Genomic DNA, 21,194 nt, shown 5'->3' on the forward strand with positions numbered 1-21,194 from the left:
CAGAGCTCTGGACATAAGGTGGGAGGGTGATCCCACTTCTGCCACCCGCCCCCCCCACCCCCAGATAGAAGACCCATAGAGGACTAGAGGGCCAGAGGGCCCTGTGCCCATTCTCTGGCCACCCAAGTACCTACTGTGACTGGGGGGCCTCGGCTGGGATCTGTGGCACGTCCCAGGAGCGGTAGCGCCACATCTGCCTCAGTACCCCGGGCCGCTCCCCTTCTTCGGTCTCCAGAGCCTCCGCGGGGCCCAGAGCTGCAGCCTCATCGCAGCCTGCCCCGGTACTGTGGCCGGCCCCCAGTGCGCTCATCCTGCCCGGCGACTCTCTTCCTCTTTCGGCACTTCCTGACCGGGGGCCCTGCGAGAGGCCGGCTGGCTGTCCCTGTAGAGGACCACGGGCCTCGGAGGCGCCTTCCGCTGGCCAGGGCAGGAGGCTGGCTGGGAAGAGGAGCTGCTCGGGCGGACGAAAGGCAGGTGAGGACAAGCCCAGCCCAGCAGCCAGGAGACCAAGTCAGACACCAAGTCAGAGCCAGCCAGGCAGCCAGCAGGCCTGCCCAGGCGGGACTCTGAACCTCAGCCCCCATCTGACCTTCTTAATGGCTCTGCTCTTTGCCTCTTGGTCCTGCTGAGGTCTCCCACTTCATCACAACCACCCAGTGCACTGGGGCGGTGCCCGGCCCCCCCACGGCTCTCTCTCTGCTCACCTCTGTAAGCACCCCACCATCTGACACAGGGTCAGGCACATGGGCAGTAGAAAGAGTAACCCGAATGGAGCTAAGAGTTGTGGCCTCACGTCCTGTGTCTGCCCTTTGCCAGCTGTGCACCCTGGATCAGGTCAGAAGTTTCACGTGAAACCCTTTTTGGAATAAGGTAGGCTGTCAACTGATGAAGACATGTGCTAGGGAGCTTTTCTGAGCCTCAGTTTTTCTCATCTGTTACGTGGAATGGGGCAATAGTAATAACTGAGCTCTTGTGGGTTTAGGAGGATTTAATAAGAGGTGAGAGGTTTAACAAGTTAATTCATTCACTAACTATTTCTTGAGCGCCTTCTAAGCCGCAGGTGCTGTGTCGGACTACACAGCCGTGTGCAAGGCACCAGCGCTCTGCCCTCATATCGCTTAGCTTCTGGGGGAAAAGGCATCTGGGAAACACATAATCAGTACAGGAAATCATGTCAGGTAATGCAATGAGATACGCTATAGAGAAAATGAAGCCAGTGCAGAGCGGGAAGAGAATGATGACACCGGGGCTACTGAGGCGGGGGATTAGGGATGGGCTCCCTGAGGAGGTGACATTTGAGAACTGACCTGAGTGAATTGAGAGCGCAAATTCTATGAGTATCTGGGAGAACAGCAGTCCGGGTGGAAGGAACAGCAAGAGCAAAGGCCCCCCTCTGAGTAGGAATATACTCAATGTGCCTGAAGAATAGCAGAAAGTCCACACTAGGCTGGATTTGAAGCCATTGTAAGGATTTGGTTAATAAATATTAAGGCATACACTTACTCTTCTTCTTCTTTTTTTTTTTAATGGCCACACATTCATCATATGGAAGTTCCCAGGGCAGGGATTAAATCTGAGCCCAAGTGCAACGCCAGATCCTTTAACCCACTGCACTGGGCGGGGGGTTGAAGTGGCGCCTCTGCAGCGACCTGAGCCACTGCCACTGGATTCTTGACCACTATGCCACAGCGGGAACTCCCCACTTACTCTTTCTTATTAGGGCTGATTCTAGGATGGAAATCGTACCTTCCTTAAGCACTCTTTAATCACACTCCTCTATAGTTCTTTAGCTCTACATCTCTTTGTTTCCCCAGAAAGGCTGTAAAGTTCTCGAGGACGGAAAGGGTGTCAGTTCAGTTCAGTCCAATAAACATTTACGCTACAGAACTGGCAGACCCTGGATTACACACGATGCCATCCCAGCCCTTAGAAACCTCCATCTGGTGCTCTAATCACCTTTGTGCCCCTCATGACTGGAACACAGTATTTCTTAAGAAATGTTTGCTTAATAAATCATGCCATGTCATGAAAATACTTTTATTTTGGTAATAATAAAAAAATAGCTAATATTTCTTGGACACTTCTCCACCAGAAAACTTTGAATCCTGGTGACAACCCTATGAGGTAGATCTTGTTATTTGCCTCCTCTTACAGATGGGGAAACAGAGGCACGGGGTGGCTAAGCTCATCTGTGCGAGGTTACCCAGCCTGTAAGTGAAAGAAGTGAGAATTTCACCTCAGAGTCTGTGCCCTTAGATAAGACATCCTATTGCCCCTCCAGGATTGGGGACATAGCCAGATGATGCCACTGAGGCTTGGCACCCCCTTTCTCAGTGGCTCTCCCTCCAGCTCATCATCCTGCCTCAAGGCAGGTCCTGTTTTGGAAGGAAGCTGCTTGCAGGGCCCTGTCCTCCTCTCCCAGGGATTCTGCAAGTAGCTTGAACAGTTAAACAGAGGAAATGGGGCTGGGCTTGTTTTCAATCTGAGGCTTCTGGCAGCCCTGGAGCAGCAGAGAGCAGGAAATGTGGCTCCTGGAGGGGAAGCCGAGCAGGCTGGAGGCTCTGGGAGGCAGAGCAGTCCTGGCTGTGGGACCACGTTCCCTGGGAGCTTGTACTCACTGAAGCTGTCAGTACTTTGCAGGTGGGGTGGGGAGGACAAGCCTGGAAAGGACAAGTGCACAAGGCTGGGGAGGATGCCCTTGGCAGTTCCTAGGACAACGTGTGCCAGCCCCGGGGAGCTGGGGACCCCTCAGAATCCACCCAGATACATACAGGAAGAGGAATCTGGGTAAGAAAATTATTCTGGGCTTTGTTGCGGCCCCAGAGGGTGAGGTGTTCTACTTTCCGTGGCCTGGATGAGCAAGTGGGAGCTGGGGAAAAGAAATGTACCAGGACACCAAACGCTTAGCCCACGATCTGGACAGCCTCTGCTCTCAAAACCAGCCAAGCCAGCCTCCTTGGCCTGACCTTCAAGGCTCCTTCTGCTCCGGTTCTTTTCTTTTTTGCCTCTTCCTCCAAGCTTTCCCTGCAGAGATTTTCTCTGAGCTCCTACCACACTGATGACTGCCCCACAGTAAGTACTCAACAAACATTTCTTTCCACTTCTTGTAACACGCCGCCCTTAGCCCTGACATTCTATTCTGCTTGTGCTGCTCTCCTTGCCCTGTCTGCCCTGAAAACTTGGCCAATCAAACTCTCCATCCTTCAAAACCCAACCCCAAAACGCAAAAGTGGGAAGGTGGAAAGAGTGGGCCCAAACCCCAGCCCTTGCTGTGTGACGTCAAGAAAGTCACTTAACATCTCTAGGTTGGATCCGATGATTTCAAAGAGCTTGTCTAGTTCTGACAGTTTCATTTGAATCTCCTTCCCTGATCTCCTAGTTTTCACTCATTCATTCATTTGTTTGACAAATATTTTATAAATACCTACTAAGTGTCAAATGCTGCTTCAACACTCCTCACCCTCTGATGTATCTGATACTCACCTTTGTTCCCCCCAAATATTCCTCTATCGTGTGACCTTTTATGCATATTAGTCTTGTCTCCTTACAAGACTCTTGAACCCAGTGTTGCTCCTAGCTCCCTCTTGGGTCCACGGTATGTATTCAGTAACTTCCTATGGAAGTTGAAGTGAGCTGAATACAGGTGTCCAGCAAGCTGAGCCAAGGGAGGCAGACTGGCTTCTTGTTTGCTTGAGGGGCTGTGGTGAAACATGGGGTGGGGGAGAGCTTTGGGGAGCCCATGCACCTTTCCAGCAGTGAAGCCTGTGGTCCAGGGAGCAACCTAGAGCCTGAAAGCGCTTGCCAATCTTGGCCTCTGCTCAGGTGCTGGGCCTCTGCCCCCACAGAGGAGACAGATGTACCTGAGCTGGGCCGCAGGTGCTGCTGTCTAGTGACAGATGGACATTGGATTAAGCTCCTTCTGGGTCGTGTGCAGGAGGAAATCCGGAGGATGGGCTGGGGACCCTTTCCCACGGGAGCAAGAGAGCTGGGGGGTGTAGCACTGGCAGCTTCGCAGTCAGGGGTCTCTCAAATCACAATCTCTCCTGGAAACCTGTCCTTTGGCATCTCCCAGGTGCCCAGGCTAGAGCCGAGAGGACCCTGGTGGGCTCTTCCCTTCCTTGTGGTCGGCTAGATCTGCCCTGAGGAGCTTTCTTCTGCCCCCGCCTGGACTGTAGAGCTCCCAGGGAAAGATCAGCAGGTCTCCTGTCTTTCCAGCCTCCCCTCCACATCTGCTGGATCATAAGCCCTGATTGCAGAACCACCTTTCAGTCCTCAAACCCCCTCCCTATTACCCCCTCCCAGGGATATGTGCAGGGGGTACAAAGCCAAAGAGAAGATCCCGAGGGATGAAAGTCCAGGCCCTTGGATGCCTGACAAAGGGCTTTGTATTGAAACCGATCTGAGTCTGGAACCCAGCTCTACCAGTTACTGGCTGTGGGATCTCAGCAAATTGCTTAACTTTTCCCAGGCTGAGTTGATCATCTGTAAGATGCTATCTGGTGGCCCTTAAATCCACCCCCTCCTCTATGAATCCTGCTTAGTCTTTCTTCCTTCCCCAAACATCTATAGGTCAAGAGCTCTGGTCAAGCGCGGTGGAGCCCAGCTGAGGCCAGGTCTAGCCCCAGTGTCTTTCCTACCCACTTTGTGTATCTTTGAAGATAGCCTTTTCGAGCCTGTCTAACCCTTGTCCTTGGGATCTGGATCTCTGAGGGGCTACAGAGCTGAATGCTCTGCTGTGAAGTTGCACCAACTGAAGCAAACATGAGACTCCAGCCCAGGCTTCCAGCCACCTTTTCAGCAGCACAGCAGAGAAGAACCTGTCCCAGTGCATCTGCTGGAACTACCCATCCCAGCCCCCCACTGCAACCCAAAAGGCCCAAATGGCTTGTGCCCCTGGGGCAGGAGGTGGGGGACATGAGATGCTGAGGGGGCCTGTTCCAAGCACCCAGGGCCCAAATCAGGTCAAATAAGACCCTCTTTCTGGAATCTCTAAGCTGCTGCCTTCACGAGCCTGGCCCCACCTCTGGGCATGGCCGTCCGTGGCCTTTGACTCACTAGTCAGCAAGAACCTTGGGTCCCTGAGGGGAGGAAGGGCCCCCGCCCTTCCCAAAGGAAGGAAAATGATAGCCCCCCGGCTTCCGGCTTCCTCTGGCAGCGGGCCCCCTCCTCCAGCTCCAGCTCAGCTCTCTGCCCCCGGTTTTTGCATTTTTAATTCAGGACAGAATGTGATCTCTTGCAGCTCCTTGCTTTATCCTGTTGCTATTTAAATTACAAATCGGCCCCATCTCCCTGTCACTCTTGGGTTATTTTTAGCTTCTGGTAAATAGCAGCAGGGAGAGTTGGATCAGGTGCCCCTCCCTCGAGGAGCTTTGTACCCACAGTCCCAAGCCCACAGCAGGGGGCACCCTCCCCTGCCAGCTGGTACCCCAGCCACTCTGTGGGGGTGGAGAGGGCAGAGGGAGAACTGCAGTCTGGGACACGCGCGCAGGCTCAGTCCCGTTCTTAGCCTTTATTGTACTCTGCCACCTCCAGGTCTCCATCCATCCATCACTCAGAGGCCGCCTCCAATTCCCAAGGAGGTCCAGCTATAGAGGGCAGAAGATTTGACTTGGGTCTCCCCTCCTCCCCATAAGTCAGGAAGTTTACATCTCTTAATCTTCTTTCATCTTCCCAGCCTCCCTCTGGTGCAGGTATAACTGTTCCCACTTTCCATAGAGGAAACAGGGTCAGAGGTGAAAGTGATTTACCCAGCTAGGAAGAGGCAGAGCCAGAATTTGAACCCAGGTTTTCTCTGACCCTGAAGAGTGCCTGCAGGTGATCGCACTGTCTCAGCACAATGCATGTGCCTCTTTGCCCGGTGCCTGCATTAATTCCCAGTGCCCGCCATGAGCTGCTTTCCCACGTGCTGGGTTGGCACACATGGCGGATGGGCCACATCCGGCCTGCTGTGTGGTTTTTTTTATATGGCCGTGAGCTAAGAATGGTTTTTTACAGTTTTAAATGGTTGAGAAAAAGCAAAATAATATTTGTGACAGAAATGATATGTAATTTAAAGTTCAGTGTCTATAAATAAAGTTTTACTGGGACCCAGGCACCCTCATTGGTTTCCGTACTGCCTATGGCAGCTCTGGGTCTGAGGTGGCAAGGGCAGAGTGGCATAGATGGTGTGACCTGCAAATCTGGAGCTATTTACTGCCTGGCCCTGTACTGAATCACACTTTTGTCAAAGGAAGGACCAGATCCCGTATTTCCAGCCCATACAGTGCCTGGGCCATACAGTGCCAGTTCCAGCCCATACAGTGCCTGAGCTCCAGAGACAGGGGCAGGTCCTCCTTCAAGGTCTTTCTGGAGCTACCCAGACCCCAGCAGAGGGGTCACATCCCAATGACTCAGCTCACATTTTACCCTTTCCCTCTCTCTTCCAGCTTCTCCACAGGTGAAACCAGTGGTTTCCAAACCTACTTGACTATCAAAATTACCTGGGGGAGGTTTTTAAAGTTGAGAATCTCAGGCCCCAGAATCTCTGTATCAGGATCTCCAGGGAGGGCTTAAGAAATGATTTTGAAAGAGACCCTTAGCTGATCTGGCTTGGGGGGATCACTGGGCTGACCTCCAGAGGTTCAAGTTCTGCCTCTTCAGACTGGTCCTTTCAGACCGAACCCAGTGTCCCTTGCACCCCTGGCTTCTCTCAGGCTAGAGGCCACCTTCCAGTGGTCTCTCTCTCTCTCTTTTTTTTGTCTTTTTGCCATTTCTTGGGCTGCTCCTGCAGCATATGGAGGTTCCTGAGCTAGGGGTCTAATTGGAGCTGTAGCTGCCGGCCTACACCAGAGCCACAGCAGTGTGGGATCTGGGCCGTGTCTGCAACCTACACCACAGCTCATGGCAACACTGGATCCTTAGCCCACTGAGCGAGGACAGAGATCGAACCCGAAACCTCATGGTTCCTAGTCAGATTCGTTAACCACTGAGCCATGACAGGTCTCTTGAGCCCCACCCTGGAGTGTTTAGGATTCCTCAAGTAATCTGGGGGTTCTCAGGCCCAGATACAGACCCAAGATCGTCTTCTCTCCCCTCCCCCTACCGACAGAGACCTGCCATCTCTTCGTCTACCTAAAGCAGCTGCCAGGGCTGCTTCCGGCCCATGCCAGGGCTGCGGGGTAAAGGAAACCTATTTCCCAGAAATCCCCACATCCCTAAAAGCTCCTCCCGTCCTGCTGAAAACACCCCCGTCCTCGCTCCCGCTTGCGTCAGAGGCAGCCAGGCTCCAATCCCGCGTCCGCTGGCTCCCACCCCTCGCCCTCAGATAGTTTGCCCCCGCATTTCTATCTAAAAGCCTTTTCTCTCTGTGAAGGGCTTTCAACTGCTTTTCTTAGCAACTCCTCACAGCAGGGTGGGAGGTTTCGCTGCGAGCCAGAGCTGCACGGAACTGCAGAGGATGTAGAAAGGGCCCCCAGCCCCCAGCGGCCTGTACAAGGAAGGGCAGCTTTGGTCACCAGGCCACTCAGGACGGCAGCCCTGCGGGAGGGCTGAGTCTTTCCACTGGGTCCCCTGGGAAGCCGAGGGCTCTGACTCTTTTTGGGGGCTTCCTCTGCGCTCCACCCAAGGCGCTCTTCTTGCCTTGATGCTTTGTCCTGCTCTGGTCCTAAGATGGAGCTCCTGGTCTAACCAGGATGTGAGGAGGTGCCTCGCTTGATCTGTCCAGGGGTGACAGCTGGAACCCACTCTGGTGCTGTCTTCTGCAGCCCTTACACTGGTGACCCGGAGGTCTCCTGATCCCTTCACAGCCAGAGAGGAGTCACAGCTTGGTGACTCTGTATCCTTAGTGACTAGAGGCCTCAAGTTTGGGCTGTGGAGGGGCATCCATTCAGGAACCACCCCAAGGGAATCCCAGCCCTTGCGGCTGCCTCCGTGTGTGTGTGTGTGTGTGTGTGTGTGTGTGTGTGTGTGTGTGTGTACACAGAGCATCTTCCATCTTAGCCCTTTGCTTATTCTCTGCCCTGGTCCCTCCAAGCCTCTATCTCGCTCTGGCTTCCTTTTCAGCTCCAGATGCTGTTTGTCCCTGACCTGCAACTGAGGAAAACCTTGGGTCACCCTCTGATGTTACAGGTGAAAAACTAAGGCCCAGAGAGAGAGTGAGACTGTCTAGCTTCAGGACACGCAAGTCACTGGCAGAAGTGAGAATACAAGTCCGGTCTCCTGACTCCCGGACTGGTATTTCTTCCATTCTATTTTCCATTACCCATGTCTCTTTGTACTCTCTCCTCCCCCAGGGGACATTCAGGGGCTCTTCTCTTGGCAACCAGGGGACAGACAACACCCTCCTTTCGCATGATGTTCTAGAAGAACTTGGTAATGGAACCGGGTGTACCCCTGATTCCTAATAGGCCCCAGACAGTGAAGGAAGGGCCCATGGGAATCTAATCTCCTGCCCATTTATTCTGAGCATCTCACTTCATGATGGTGGACCAGTCCCCTCCCCTCTCTCTTCCACCAAGTGATGGAGGCCTGATGGTCTCATAGCCATTAAGAATACTGAGGTCCTTCAAGCTCCCAGCACTAGGCCATTTTTACAAAACACCTTTCCAGAAGCCCCAGGGAGAAGCAGGGCAGCCTCAGACACATCCCAAGTCCTTGGGATTGTAAATAGATAGGAAATTTGTCCTCTCTAACCAGATCGATTTCTTCAAGGACTGCAGGTGCCTCGACGTCCCTGCTGGACCCTCCAGAGAAGGTCACGCTGGGCCAGGGGCAGCAAGTCCAGGTGGGGGCTGTGATCTGGGGGAGGAAGAGGATGGTAAAAGCGGCCTCTAGCCTGCCCCCACCCCCTCCTCAGATTCCCTTCTCTGTGTAACTTACCCATCCCCCTAACTGGAGAGGCAGCCCTCCCCCAACTCATCCCAAATCATAAAAGTGGTCTCTGGGGCCCCCTCCAGCTGATTCCTTGGGTCACAGGTGGTAGGACCAGGGAGGCCAGGAATCTTCCACGGGCAGAGACGTTTAAGAAGATTCAGGTGCGAGAATGAGGTTCAGTCTACCACTGGGCTGACAGTGAAGGTCTGCTTGGGCAGAGGGGTCCAGGAGGGGATTCTTTCCCCATCTCTAGGCAGTAGGGTCTCAGCCATGGTGGCAGGGAGCATCACCTCGGTCACTTCCAGGAGCCAGTGCCTAGCGCCGGCTCAGCCCATAGGAAGGCTCCAGTAAGGCCTATTGAATGAATAGGGAGCCCCTCTTTACCCCAGAAGATGCTCCTCACCCTTCCCAGCAGATGGAGGTTTGTAAGGATCAAGTCTTGGTTATTTCTCTCCTCATTGCCCAGTACAGTGCCTGGTACCCAGTTGGCACCAGTAATTCCATGTTGAATGAATAGGTCTCTCACTGGTCATTAGAGAAGTGGTCCTGGGAGCTCCCTTTTGGGCCCAGAGGGCAGAGACCCCTTGGTCGTCATTTCTGAATCCCCAGGGCCTAGAGCAGTGTCAGGACAGCCGCAAGCGCTCCATGAAAGTCGACTGAAAATGAGAGTGGTCCCACGTGCTGGGCTCCCCGCTGCCCGCATTCTCCTTACCTGTAAGACACCTGCTTGCGTAGGTGCATCTGGCGGAACCGCTCCTCCACCGGGGGTCCAGCGGCCATGCCCCGGGGTGCCTCGAGCCACGGCTGCGAGACCTCGGCCTCCTCCCCGCGGCGGCAGCGCCGCCGCACCACCTCCTCCTCCGTTGCCCGGCCGCCGCCAGCCCCGTCCCCGCGGGGCCCTCCGCCGCTCGGGCCCTCGGCCATCCTGCGGCCGCCCTCTTCCAGTGGCTCCTGAGGCCTTGCGGGGTTCCCTGCTCAAGTTCAGTCTCCCTTCCTCCTGGGCCTGGCAATGCGAGGCGGGGAGGGAGGAAAGCGCTGGGTCCCGCACGTCCCTCCCGACGCCGGGGCTCAGACGACGGGAGCTGCCAGCTGCTGGGCGCTGCGCCTGGGAAAGGCCGGCTGGGATCTTCCCGCGCCCCCCCCGGGGGGGTCCTTGCTGATGTCGGGGTGCTGCTTCGTGAGCGCTAGGGCGCCCCCCGGACGGCGGGACCCAGAGCCGGGTCGGAGCCCGAGCCGGAGCGGTGAGCGCGCTCCTGCAGCCGCCGCCGCTGCCGCGCACCGGAGTGTCACCTTAGAGACACCCGCCAGCCCGCGGGGTCCGGTGCGGAGGACGCCGCCCCGCCGAGCCAGCCCGGCCCGGGGCACCGGAGGAGCGAGTCCGGCCCAGCCCGGGGCGGGCACGAACCCGGCCCCCGGCGCCCGCCAGAGCCCACCCTCGCGCCCCCTCCCCTGCACCCCGCCACTCGGCAGCTGCCAATCACCGCCCCGCCCGTCACTCAGCGGCTGTGATGTACCCCCCCTCGTCCCGCGCTTTCCGGCTTCGGCATTCGCCGCTGCGGCGGGCAGGTGGGGGTGGTGGTGGCGGGGGCGGTGACACGAGCTGGCTTTAACCCCGTCGGCGCCACAGGAATTTAGAGACCCAATTAGATTTGGGGAGGGGCACAGGAAGGGGACCGTACTGTGGGACGCCTTGAATTTGAGGATAGACCTGATTGCCCGTAACACTGCCTCTATGCCTTGGGCTCTTCTGAACCCTGCGCAGAGAGGGACCCAGCTCAGGGTGGGTGGGGATGGAGAGCTTCCGGACCCCGGTGCCTGGCAGGCCGGCAGGCAACCTCCTCAAGGCCCGGCTCGCCTCCGAGGACCTGCCCCCACTGAGGCTCCTGGGGGCAGTTTGTAGGAGAAGATTGAAGTCAATGTCGGAAGGCTGAGTCAGTCTCCTGGATGGGGAGAAGGGAGGAGACTAACTCCGGAAGGAAAGACAAGAGGTCTTCTTAGGGTCCATCCTCCTGCTGGAAATTCTGCTCCTTACAACAGCTCCTCTTTTCACTGGGGTGGTCTTCACCTGAACCTTACCTCTGGATGATAATGGGACCCTCCTTAGCTTCTCAAATCTAACACCTCCTATCCACTACCCCAGCCTCATCTTCCTAAAGTTGCCCTTTGACCATAGCATCTACTCTCCCTTTGCAGTATTTAGTGGTTCCCCCTTGCCTATACTTTAGCCTGGCATTCAAGGCCTGCCTTGATCTTCCCACATCCGATCTGATTCCATCCCTTTCCATCCACTCATCTGTACTCCTTATTCTGGGAATGGGCATCAGGCCTCTACACCATGGTTCATCTGAAATCTCCTTCTGTTACTGTAACTTCAAATTCTGGGGAGCCACTGAAGTGCCTCCTCTTCCAGGAAGTCTCCATAGATGGCTCCAGCTGAAAAGCACCCTTCTTTCTCCCAGACCCCATTGCCCTTTGCACCCGACCTCTAGTCTAGTCTGTCTAATCTTTCCCCACTGACTGGGAGCCCGGAAGGTGGGAGGGACCAGACTCACCGAGGTAGAGAGTGGATTACAGAGGGGGCCAGCTGTGGTGCTCAAGGCGCCTCCAACTCTCACCAGCCCTACAGTGGCTGTCCTGCTCTAAACCTTTGCTCAGGTTGTTCCCCTTGCCTGGTGGATGTCACATTTTCTGAAATCTTCATCCGTCAAGGCCATTCTCATCCTCCATGAACCCCTCCCCGACAGTCCACGGCAGACGCTGTCTCCCTCCCTCCTTCAGCCTCGTAATGATTTCCTGGGCCCCTGGCTGGGCATTCCCCTTCGCCCTCTAACAATAGCTAACATCTCATGTGATTCTCACCGCAGTGCTGGGTGGTAGATACTATCACTTCCTCCATGTTACAGACGAGGACACTGAGATGTCATTCAAGTGATTTGTGCGCTCAGGATGGCTCAGGTGAGGTGAGTGAGTGGGGAGCCAGGATTTAAATCTAGGTCTTTCGGCTCCAGAACTCATGCCTCTTTCCACTCCCCCATGCTGCCTGCCACCCAGTGACAGCCTCAGGTCTGCCGGTTTCCCTTGTCTATAAAATCCCTCCCCAAAGGCAGTTGCCTCAGCTCTGCCTCTCTCCTCTCTCCTGGTCCAGCCATTCCATCTTGGATGAATGGAGTAAATGGAATTGCTTTAACTGTCTTGGCCAGAGACGAGCTTCCTTCTTAGAGCCAAGTTCCAAAGAAGCCCAGTAACTGCAGGGGGTGGGGCAGGGCTTGGGAGCTCCCCCTCCCCCTATGGCCCCTTTGCCCTTGGGATTGCTTTTAGGATTGCTAATTTTCCAAGCAGCCAGGCGGCAGCGGTAGCCGCCTATACCAAGAATTATGGTAGTGCTGGCTGGATTTGACATTCCCTCACAGCTGCTTGGCTGCTGGGTTTCCAGGTTAGTTTTTTTTGTTCAGCTCCTTCCTGCTGAGCTCTCCCCACTCAGTCCTTTTAAAAGGGAAGCTTCTCCCCTCTGTCCTCACACCTCCCTCTTCAGACCAGCTGCTGACTGTGTTATTTTTTAGCCCTGGATCAGCCCTCCTCCCAAGAATCCGAGGGAAAAAATTAAAGCCCCCCCCCCAGCCCCAGGCTGACCACCTTCTGCAGCCTCTCCCAGCTGCAGCTCACTCCTCTAAACAACTCCAGCCTGGCGCCTCTGCTCTCAGAAAGTGATGGCTAATGCCTTTTGAGTGTTTACTGCATCACTGGCCTTGTGCAAGCTTTCGTGTGTGTGCACGCGCACGCGCACACGCAAGCTGTCTCTTGTCAGCTCCTCACAGCAACTTTATGAGGGTGGGTACTATTTTACAGATGAGGATATTGAGGCTTTGAGAGGTTAGATAATTTGCCAAAGTCACACGGATGTGCAGTGCAGACATCAGCACCTATGCTCTTAACTGCCACTCTGATGGCAAGGAGACTAAGGCTCCTTTGGGAGTGAGTTCCCTGCCTATCTACTTCATCCCAATGCCCCTAGGGGCACCTAGTACCCACCTCTGGTAGGTGCGCCATTTGGGCAGATGGCTCTAGGGGTGGTCTGCCCTCTGGAATTGGAGCCTCGCCCTCACCTATCTCAGCTGCAGGCCTGCCTGTAGCTGCTCTCCCTGCTGCTGGAGTTTTGGTTTCCAGGTGTAACAAAGGGTTTGTTGTGGCAATCTGAGCAGGACAACTGGCCCCATGAAAGCCATCACATGTGTGTGCAGCAAGGCTGGTTGCCAGGGCTGATGACAGAGCATAGCGGCTGCAGCCCATCACTGGGGACACACTAGGGATGTGCCCCCTTATGTGGGACAGTGACACAGCCCTGAGGAGGCAGGATGTCAACAGGTGGCTTGCGCCAGGGGATTAACCCTGCCTCCAACATAGGTGGGAAGACTGCCTGGGAGGGACAGGCATAGGGTGGTGACCACACTTTGACCAGCTTGCCAAACCCTGGGCTCCAGGAAGCCCCACTGTTCTGCCAGTTTCCCTCATCTGTAAACTCCCAAAAGGATCTTGTGTAAGAATGAGAAGCTGGATCGGCAGTAGCCAAGACATGGACACAACCTAACTGTCCATCAACAGATGAATGGATTAAGAAGATGCAGTATGTGTGTCTATATATATATATACATATATATATATATATATATATATATATATATAGACAATGGAATACTACTCTGTCATAAAAAGAATGAAATAATGCCATTTGCAGCAGCAGCAATAGAACTAGAGATTATCATACTAAGTGAAGCACATCAGAAAGAGAAAGACAAATACCACATGAAACCGCCTATATGTGGACTCTAAAATAGGCACAAATGAACCTATGTACAAAACAGAAACAGACTCATAAACATAGAGAAGAGACTTGTGGTTGCCAAGGGGGAGGGGGAGGGAGTGGGATGAACTGGGAGTTTGGGGTGGGTAGATGCAAACGATTACATTTAGAACAGATAAGCAGTGAGATCCTATTGTACAGCACAGGGAACTATATCCAGTCTCTTGGGATAGAACACGATGGAAGATAATATAAAAAGAATGTTTATATATGTAGGACTGAGTCACTTCGCTCTATAGCAGAAATTGGTACAACATTGTAAATCAACTATACTTTAAGAAATATTAAAAAAAAGGAATGAGAAAGGCGCTGAGGGGAGGGAGGGAGGAAAGTGTGTTGGGGTGAGAGCTGGAGAGCTGGAGGGGCAATGTGAGCTCTGAAGCCAAAGAGACCTGTCCTTGTAAAGCAAATATGCTACCCAAATCCCACAATCCCCCAAACAAAACAAAACAAACAGACCCATTTTCAAATATCCACTTTGCCACTTATTAGCATGTGACTTTGGTCAAGTCTCTTCCCCTCTCCGAATCCCATGTTCTTTTTTTTTCGTCTTTTCTAGGGCTGCACCCGTGGCATATGGAGGTTCCCAGGCTAGGGGTCTAATGGGAGTTGTAGCCACTGGCCCATGCCACAGCCACAGCAACATGGGATCCGAGCTGCCTCTGCAGCCTACACCACAACTCACGGCAACACTGGATCCTTAACCCACTGAGCAAGGCCAGGGATCGAACCTGCCACCTCATGGTTCCTAGTCAGATTCTTTAACCACTGAGCCATGACGGGAACTCCTGAACCCCATGTTCTTAAGTAAAAACACTCACCCTTTAGGATTATTTTGATTCCTAACTGGGACATAGAAATTCTCCATCCAGTGCCTGGCAGATGATCACAAGTCAATAGCGGGAGGGCAGGTTAAGTATCTGGAGTTGCTTTGAGCTGTGGTGTAGGTCACAGATTCAACTGGATCTGGCATTACTGTGGCTGTGGCATAGGTCAGCTGCTACAGCTCCAACCCAACCCCTAGCCTGGGAATCTCTATATGACACAGGCACGGTCCTAAAAAGACAAAAATTAAAAAAAATTGTGGGAGGGTAGGAGTTCCTGCTGTGGCTCAGAGGGTTAAGAACCCAGCATAGGAGTTCCTGTTGTGGCTCAGTGGTAATGAACTCACCTAGTATCCAGGAGGATGTGGGTTTGATCCCTGGCCTTGCTCAGTGGGTTAAGGATCAGGTGTTGACACAGGCTGTAGCACAGGTCAGTCGGGCTCAGATCCAGTGTCGCTGTGGCTGTAGCACAGACCTCAGCTGAAGCTCTGATTTGACCCCTGGCCTGGGAACTTCCGTATGCCGCAGTACAGCCCTTAAAAAAGGTGTGTGTGGGGGTATGCTAGATTTCAAGCCCTTTGATATCAGGAGCTGCTGGGTCTTTGTGCTCTGAGGTCAGCATTGTGCCATGCACAGTAGGGATACCTGTATTTGTTGACTGGTGAGGCTTTGTCTCCCATTCCTATTCCTGTTCAAACCTTCCCCTTTTCTTCTAATTCAATTCCCATGCCAACCCTCTCCATTGCCCCATTCCTAAACCTCACAGTCATTGTAGGGGGGGGCTCCCTCAGTTCCTGTCTCCCTCATTTTGCATTCCCAGAGTGCCTTCCATTTCTGCCAGGCTTTTCCAGTTAAAGTGGAGCCCTTCCCCACCCACCTCATCCATCATCTTACCTCCATGTTGGCTCCTTGCCTTCTAGAAATAACTATAGTCACCTCCCCTCTACCTAAAAGAGCAGTCCCAAACTATTCTTTTTATTTTTTTATTTTTTGGTCTTTTTGCCTTTTCTAGGGCTGCACCCATGGCATGTGGAGGTTCCCAGGCTAGGGGTCTAATTGGAGCTGTAGCCGCCGGCCTATGCCAGAGCCACAGCAGTGTGGGATCCAAGCCGTGTCTGTGACCCACACCACAACTCATGGCAATGCCAGATCCTTAACCCACTGAGTGAGGCCAGGGATTGATCCCGCAACCTCATGGTTCCTAGTTGGATTCGTTAACCACTGTGTCACGATGGGAACTCCTCCCAAACTATTCTTTAAAAAAATTTTGGGGAGTTCCCCTTGTGGCTCAGTGGAAATGAATCTGACCAGCATTCATGAGGACACAGGTTTGATCCCTGTCCTTGCTCAGTGGGTTAAGAATCCTGGTTGCTGTGAGCTGTGGGGTAGGTTGCAAATATGGCTTGGATCTGGCGTGGCTGTGGCTGTGGTGCAGGCCGGCAGCTGTAGCTCTGATTAGAGCCCTAGCCTGGGAACCTCCATCTGCCATGGGTGCAGCCCTAAAAAGACAAAAAAATTTTTTTTTCCTGCACCCACAGCCTATGAAAGTTCCCAGGCCAGGGATCAAATCTGAGCTGCAGCTGCAACCTACACCACAGCTGCGGCAATACCAGATCCTTAACCTGCTATGCCACAGTGGGAACTCCCCCAAGCTGCTCTATATCTCACCTAAATCCCCCCTCCAGCTGCCACCTTCAATGACAAGTGTTCTCCCTCTCTACCACCCCACCCCATCCAACGCAGTCTTCACCTCCATCCTGCCAGTTCTCATTTGCTCTAGTTCTCCCCAACACAGCTCCAGCTGCGGTCACTGCTGACCTCTTCATTGTCAAAGCAAATGGACACATTGTCTTGTTGTCTTCTGCAAGCTCTCAGATGGCATCTGACGCTTGTGAGCACCACTCCTGGAAACTCCTCCATCAGTTTCTAGGGCACTTACCTCTCCTGGTGTTTCTTTCCTCTCCAGCCATTTCTTCGCGGGCTTCACCCCTCTTCTTCCACTGTCTCTTCATGCCCATCTTCCCTGGAATTCTGCCCTCTAGGCAGACGCAAGACTTGACCATACCACTTGGATGCTGACAAGTTCCCAATTTCTGCCTGGGATCCCTTTCTGCCAAGCCCTAGACTTGTAGGCTAACGTGAAGATTCTACAGGCAGTTCAAATGCAAGATGTGCTAAAAACAATTTCTTTTTCTCTCCAAATCCGCTCTTGCTCCTGCAGTCTGTGAATGATTTCATTGGTTTCATCAACCACCATCCCAGCCACCCTGGCCTCCAAGTCAGACAACCTAAATATGGTGCCAGGCTCTGCCCTCACTCTTGCGCCCCACAGCCAATTTGATATTAAAGCCTGTTGATAATTCTTTCTAATTATCTCCTGACTCTGTCTCATCTTCACTATACCTCCCACAGAGCCCCAGGACAGGCAAATCTGATTATCTCACTCTCTGGCTTAAAAAGATTTCAAGGAGTTCCCGTTGTGGTGCAGCGGAAACGAATCTGACTAGGAACCATGAGGTTGTGGGTTCAATCCCTGGCCTTGCTCAGTGGGTTAAGATCCAGCGTTGCCATGAGCTGTGGTGCAGATTGCAGACGCGGTTTGGATCTGGCGTTGCTGTGGTTGTGGTGTAGGCAGGCAGCTACAGCTCCAATTACACCCCTAGCCTGGGAACCTTCATATGCCACAGGTGCAGCCCTGAAAAGACAAAAGACAAAAAAAATAAATAAATAAAAAATTAAAATAAAAAGGCTTCAAAATGTTCAGTGGCTATCACCTTCCCTCAGGATGAAATGGTCTTTCTTTAGATCCCTGCAAGGGCCATGCTTTCCGTCAGGGCCAGGACAGGGGTAAGGCAAGTTGAGCTCCTAGGGTGACAAATTTAAGGAGGTACTCATTCTCCGGGGTGTACAAGTGCCTCCCTAAAGTTTGTGCTCTCACTACCCCCTTGCCTCACCCGAGTCCTGGCCCTGCTTTTCATGGCTCCCTGTCTGCACCTGCCACTCTCTCCACCCCAAATATTCTAAGTCCTTCTGCACCTTGCCAATTCCTACCCACTCTTTAAGACTCAGTCAGGGGCCACCGCCCCCGGCTTGCCATTCCTGACTCATGGATTCTGAATGACATGACACTTTTCTGCATCTCCTTAGCATCCTGTACAGCCCTCCATCACATTGGCTCTGAAGACTGGTTTACTCCTCACCTCCTCCATCAGCCTGCGGGACTTTTGAAGGCAGTTTGTTGAATGACTAATAGAGGGAGTGGATGAATCAATTAGGAAAGGGGGTGTGCTAAAAGTTATTAATAATAATGGTAGCTTTGGCCCAGAGCCCAGACTTTGCTGGCCTGTAAAGTCTTCCGTATTCTAGCAGTTAAAATTGATGCCTGGCAGCAGCATTGAGGTCCCCAGCTAACCGTCAAGATGAGGCTGTGGGAGGAGGGGGATATAGGGTGGGGCTTGAAGGCCAGCTCTGCGGCTTCATAGTTCTATCTGGTCTCATCCATCTTTTCCTCTGGTGTGCAGCTGGCATAGGCACCCTCCCACCACCACGCCTGTCCAGCTGAGTATGAAAGTATCACGCCTGCGTGTCAAAGTCCACATGCCTGAGCAAGGCATTCAAGACCCTTCTGGATCTGGCCCCTGATCACTATTTAGCCTTAGTTCTCAGCATCCTTGCCCTCTACCTTCTGGCTGTTCTGAACTATTTAAGGTTTTCTTGATGTTTTCCTGTTCTCTCCCTCCTTTGAGGACTTTGCCCAGGCAGTTTCCTGTTGGAATGTCCCTTTCTCTCTTCCGACTCCTCCCAGCGGTCCTTCATGTCACCTCCTCCAGGAAGCCCTGGCTGCTTGTCTGGGTGAGACAACTCCTCTGTGCTTCCTCGCTTGGCCCTTAGCTCCCTGTGTTGATGGTGCCTGTAAATACGCAGCCGGTCTTTCTCAGATTTACCTCATTGGTTGCCTACAACAGCCTCATGCATTGAATGTTAATTATATCTCTTCTTAAAAAAATTTTCATTATAGCTGGTTTACAATGTTCTGTCAATTTCTGCTGTACAGCAAAGTGACCCAGTTATACATATACATACATTCTTTTTCTAACATTGTCCTCCATTATGTTCCATCACAAATGATTAGATATAGTTCCCTGTGTTATATCTCCTTTTTTTTTTTTTTTTTTTTTGCTTTTTAGGGCCGCACTTGCAGCATATGGAGGTTCTCAGGCTAGGGGTTGAATTAGAACTGTAGTCACCGGCCTATGCCACAGCCACAGCAATGCCAGATCCGAGCTGCATCTGCAACCTACACCAGAGCTCACAGCAATGCCGGATCCTTAACCCACTGAGCGAGGCCAGGGATTGAACCTGTGTCCTCATGGATGCTAGTCGGATTCATTTATGCTGAACCACGACTGGAACTCCTATATCTCCTTTTTAAAAATGGAGAAGTGGAGGCTCAGAGAGACTCAGGTTACACTCAGGTTACAACACAAATGGCCACTTCAAATGACACACATGTGAGCTCAGTGTCCATTGCTCAGAGTCTGGCCACAGCTTAGCTGGGTCCTGTGCTCAGGCTCTCACTGGTGGTCGTCCAGATGTTGGCTGGGCTGGGGTCTCATCTGGAGTTAGGGTCCTCTTCCAAGCTGCTCGAGTGGTTGACTGATTTCCATGCCTCGCCACAATGGCATGAGGCCCTCAACTCCCCAAGGCCGCCCCCTCCACGCAGTGCACAACACGGCTGCCAGCTTCCTTAAGGCCAGTAGGAGACTCGCTTTCTCTGCAGGAAGGGCTCAGTCCCTCTTTTAATGGCATTCACCTGATTAAGTCAGGCCCACCCAGGATAACCCCCCCTTTTAATGAACTCAGAATCAACTGATTTGGGACCTTAATTACATCTGCAAAATCTCTTTACTTTTTCCATAAGAGGTTACCTAATCATGGGAGTGACAGCCCTTCATATTCACGGGTCCCCTGCAGACCCCAGGGGAAGGGATGAAATGGGACCTGTACACCAGGGGGCAGGAACCTTGGAGCCTGCATTAGAATTCTGCCCACCACACACAGCTAGGAGGGGCCACTCTGGTGGTCAGACGCAGTTCTTCTTATTCTGAAGTCTATGCTTTTTTTTCTTTTTAGGGCCGTACCCATGGCACATGGAAGTTTCCGGGCTAGGGGTAGAATCAGAACTACAGCTGCTAGCCTATGTCACAGCCACAGCAACGCAGGATCCGAGCCGTGTCTGCGACCTCTACCACAGCTCACAGGGGAATGCCAGATCCTTAACCCACTGAATGAGGCCAGGGATTGAACCTTCATCCTCATGGATACTAGTGGGGTGCATTACTGCTGTGCCACAGCAGGAACTCCTGAAGTCTGTGCCTTTAATTCAGCTAAGGCAAAGGACACAGAACTAAGAAACTGGCAGGTCTTAGAAGGACCACCCAGGGTACTGCATGTCAAGTGCCTGGCGCAGCGCCTGGCCCGCACTAAGCCTAGTTCCTACCGTTAAAGGCCTCCCGGTGGCTTACATGCCTTTCTGCGTCTATAGCCAGCAACAGTGGGTACTTGGGAGCCTTAGAGGGGGGTTGCAACAGAATTCTTTGACCACCTGGTTTGAATTCTGCACCTGCCTGGAAGAGGGCGCCCAATACAAGTGCTTTCTCAACCTCCTTGCCCCAGTCGCCCCCCTCAGACCATAAAATGAACTTTCCTTTATCCCTCAGTCCCACACCCACTGCCCAACCATGAAGAAAGGCACAAAGTCAGGAATTGATGCTGCATCTTTTTTTTTTTTTTTACTTTTGCCTTCTTAAAGCATGTGCTGAGCGGAAGGGTGAAGCGGTTTGGCAATTAAAAAGGCCCAGCAGCTTGGGCAGCGGCAGGGGGAGGCCAGGTGAGGGGGGGGTGACCCTCTTTCCCCGGCCAGGGAGCAGCAAAGCCCGCACTAACTTCATAAAATATCAAACAAGGGGAGGGGGAAGGGAGGAGGGAGATTTGTAAAATACAATATCTTAGGGACTGGCAATAATAAAAAATAAGGTTCATTATTTACAAACAATTTCTGTTCTTGGTCTGTACAGTGGGGGGGAGGGGGTGTGTGTGGGTCTGTTGACGTGTCTGTGGGGGTGGGGTGGGGGGGGCAGGGGAGCAGTGGTCCTGTTGGTCATTATGAGAAGGGAGGGGGGAACCCAGAGAGTGGTTTATCTGAGGACGGATGGCTGTGGGAGCGAAGGGTGAGAGCAGAGTGGTTGGCCCAAGGGAATAGTCCAAATGTGGGCGGGGAGAGAGGAGAGGCCCCAGGTGAGATCCGGGGCAAAGATGGGCTGGGGAGGAGTGGAACCCTTCCTCCTGGGACGGGACCCCAGGGGGCAGGGGTGCGAGCCGGATCCGGGTGAGTGAGCAGGACAACCCCCTTCCGGGTGCCGGGGGGCCGTCCTGTGTCCTGGGTCTTGGCACAGCCTAGGAGAGTTGGATGGTGGTGTTGGGCTCCAGATCCCTGGAGGGAGAAGGGAGAGGAGAGAAGTTAGGGGTGACTGTCTAGCCCCTCTGCAGGGTGGATCTGGACGTGGGAGGGATGGTGGCTAGGAAGGATGTGGCCAATGACGTGGGGACCGGGGGGGGGTGCAGGTGGAGCCTGGGACCCCAGGAAGGGAAGAGCCCACCCA

The 21,194-nt window shown here is 53.2% G+C and overlaps 2 protein-coding genes across 5 annotated transcripts in view; both read right to left on the minus strand.

The window, feature by feature from the left end:
* The window catches only part of DGKZ (diacylglycerol kinase zeta), a 41,998-nt gene extending 31,862 nt beyond the window's left edge, over positions 1 to 10,136 (minus strand). For 2 of the 4 annotated variants that reach the window (XM_021085256.1, XM_021085255.1), the window contains exon 1: positions 135 to 325. In XM_021085256.1, the coding sequence (XP_020940915.1) occupies positions 135 to 310 (176 nt within the window). In that variant the 5' untranslated portion in view covers positions 311 to 325. Of the gene's footprint in view, positions 1 to 134; positions 326 to 9,562 lie in introns of those variants that run through there. The other 2 variants (XM_021085253.1, XM_021085254.1) reach the window with 2 other exon arrangements.
* CREB3L1 (cAMP responsive element binding protein 3 like 1) overlaps positions 20,299 to 21,194 on the minus strand; it is a 34,743-nt gene continuing 33,847 nt past the window's right edge. The window contains exon 12 of the mRNA XM_003122829.6: positions 20,299 to 21,025. Coding sequence (XP_003122877.1) covers positions 20,989 to 21,025 — 37 coding nt within the window. The 3' untranslated portion in view covers positions 20,299 to 20,988. The remainder of the gene's footprint in view (positions 21,026 to 21,194) is intronic.

This window comes from Sus scrofa, chromosome 2 (genome assembly GCF_000003025.6).
Source record: "Sus scrofa isolate TJ Tabasco breed Duroc chromosome 2, Sscrofa11.1, whole genome shotgun sequence".
NCBI lineage: Eukaryota > Metazoa > Chordata > Mammalia > Artiodactyla > Suidae > Sus > Sus scrofa.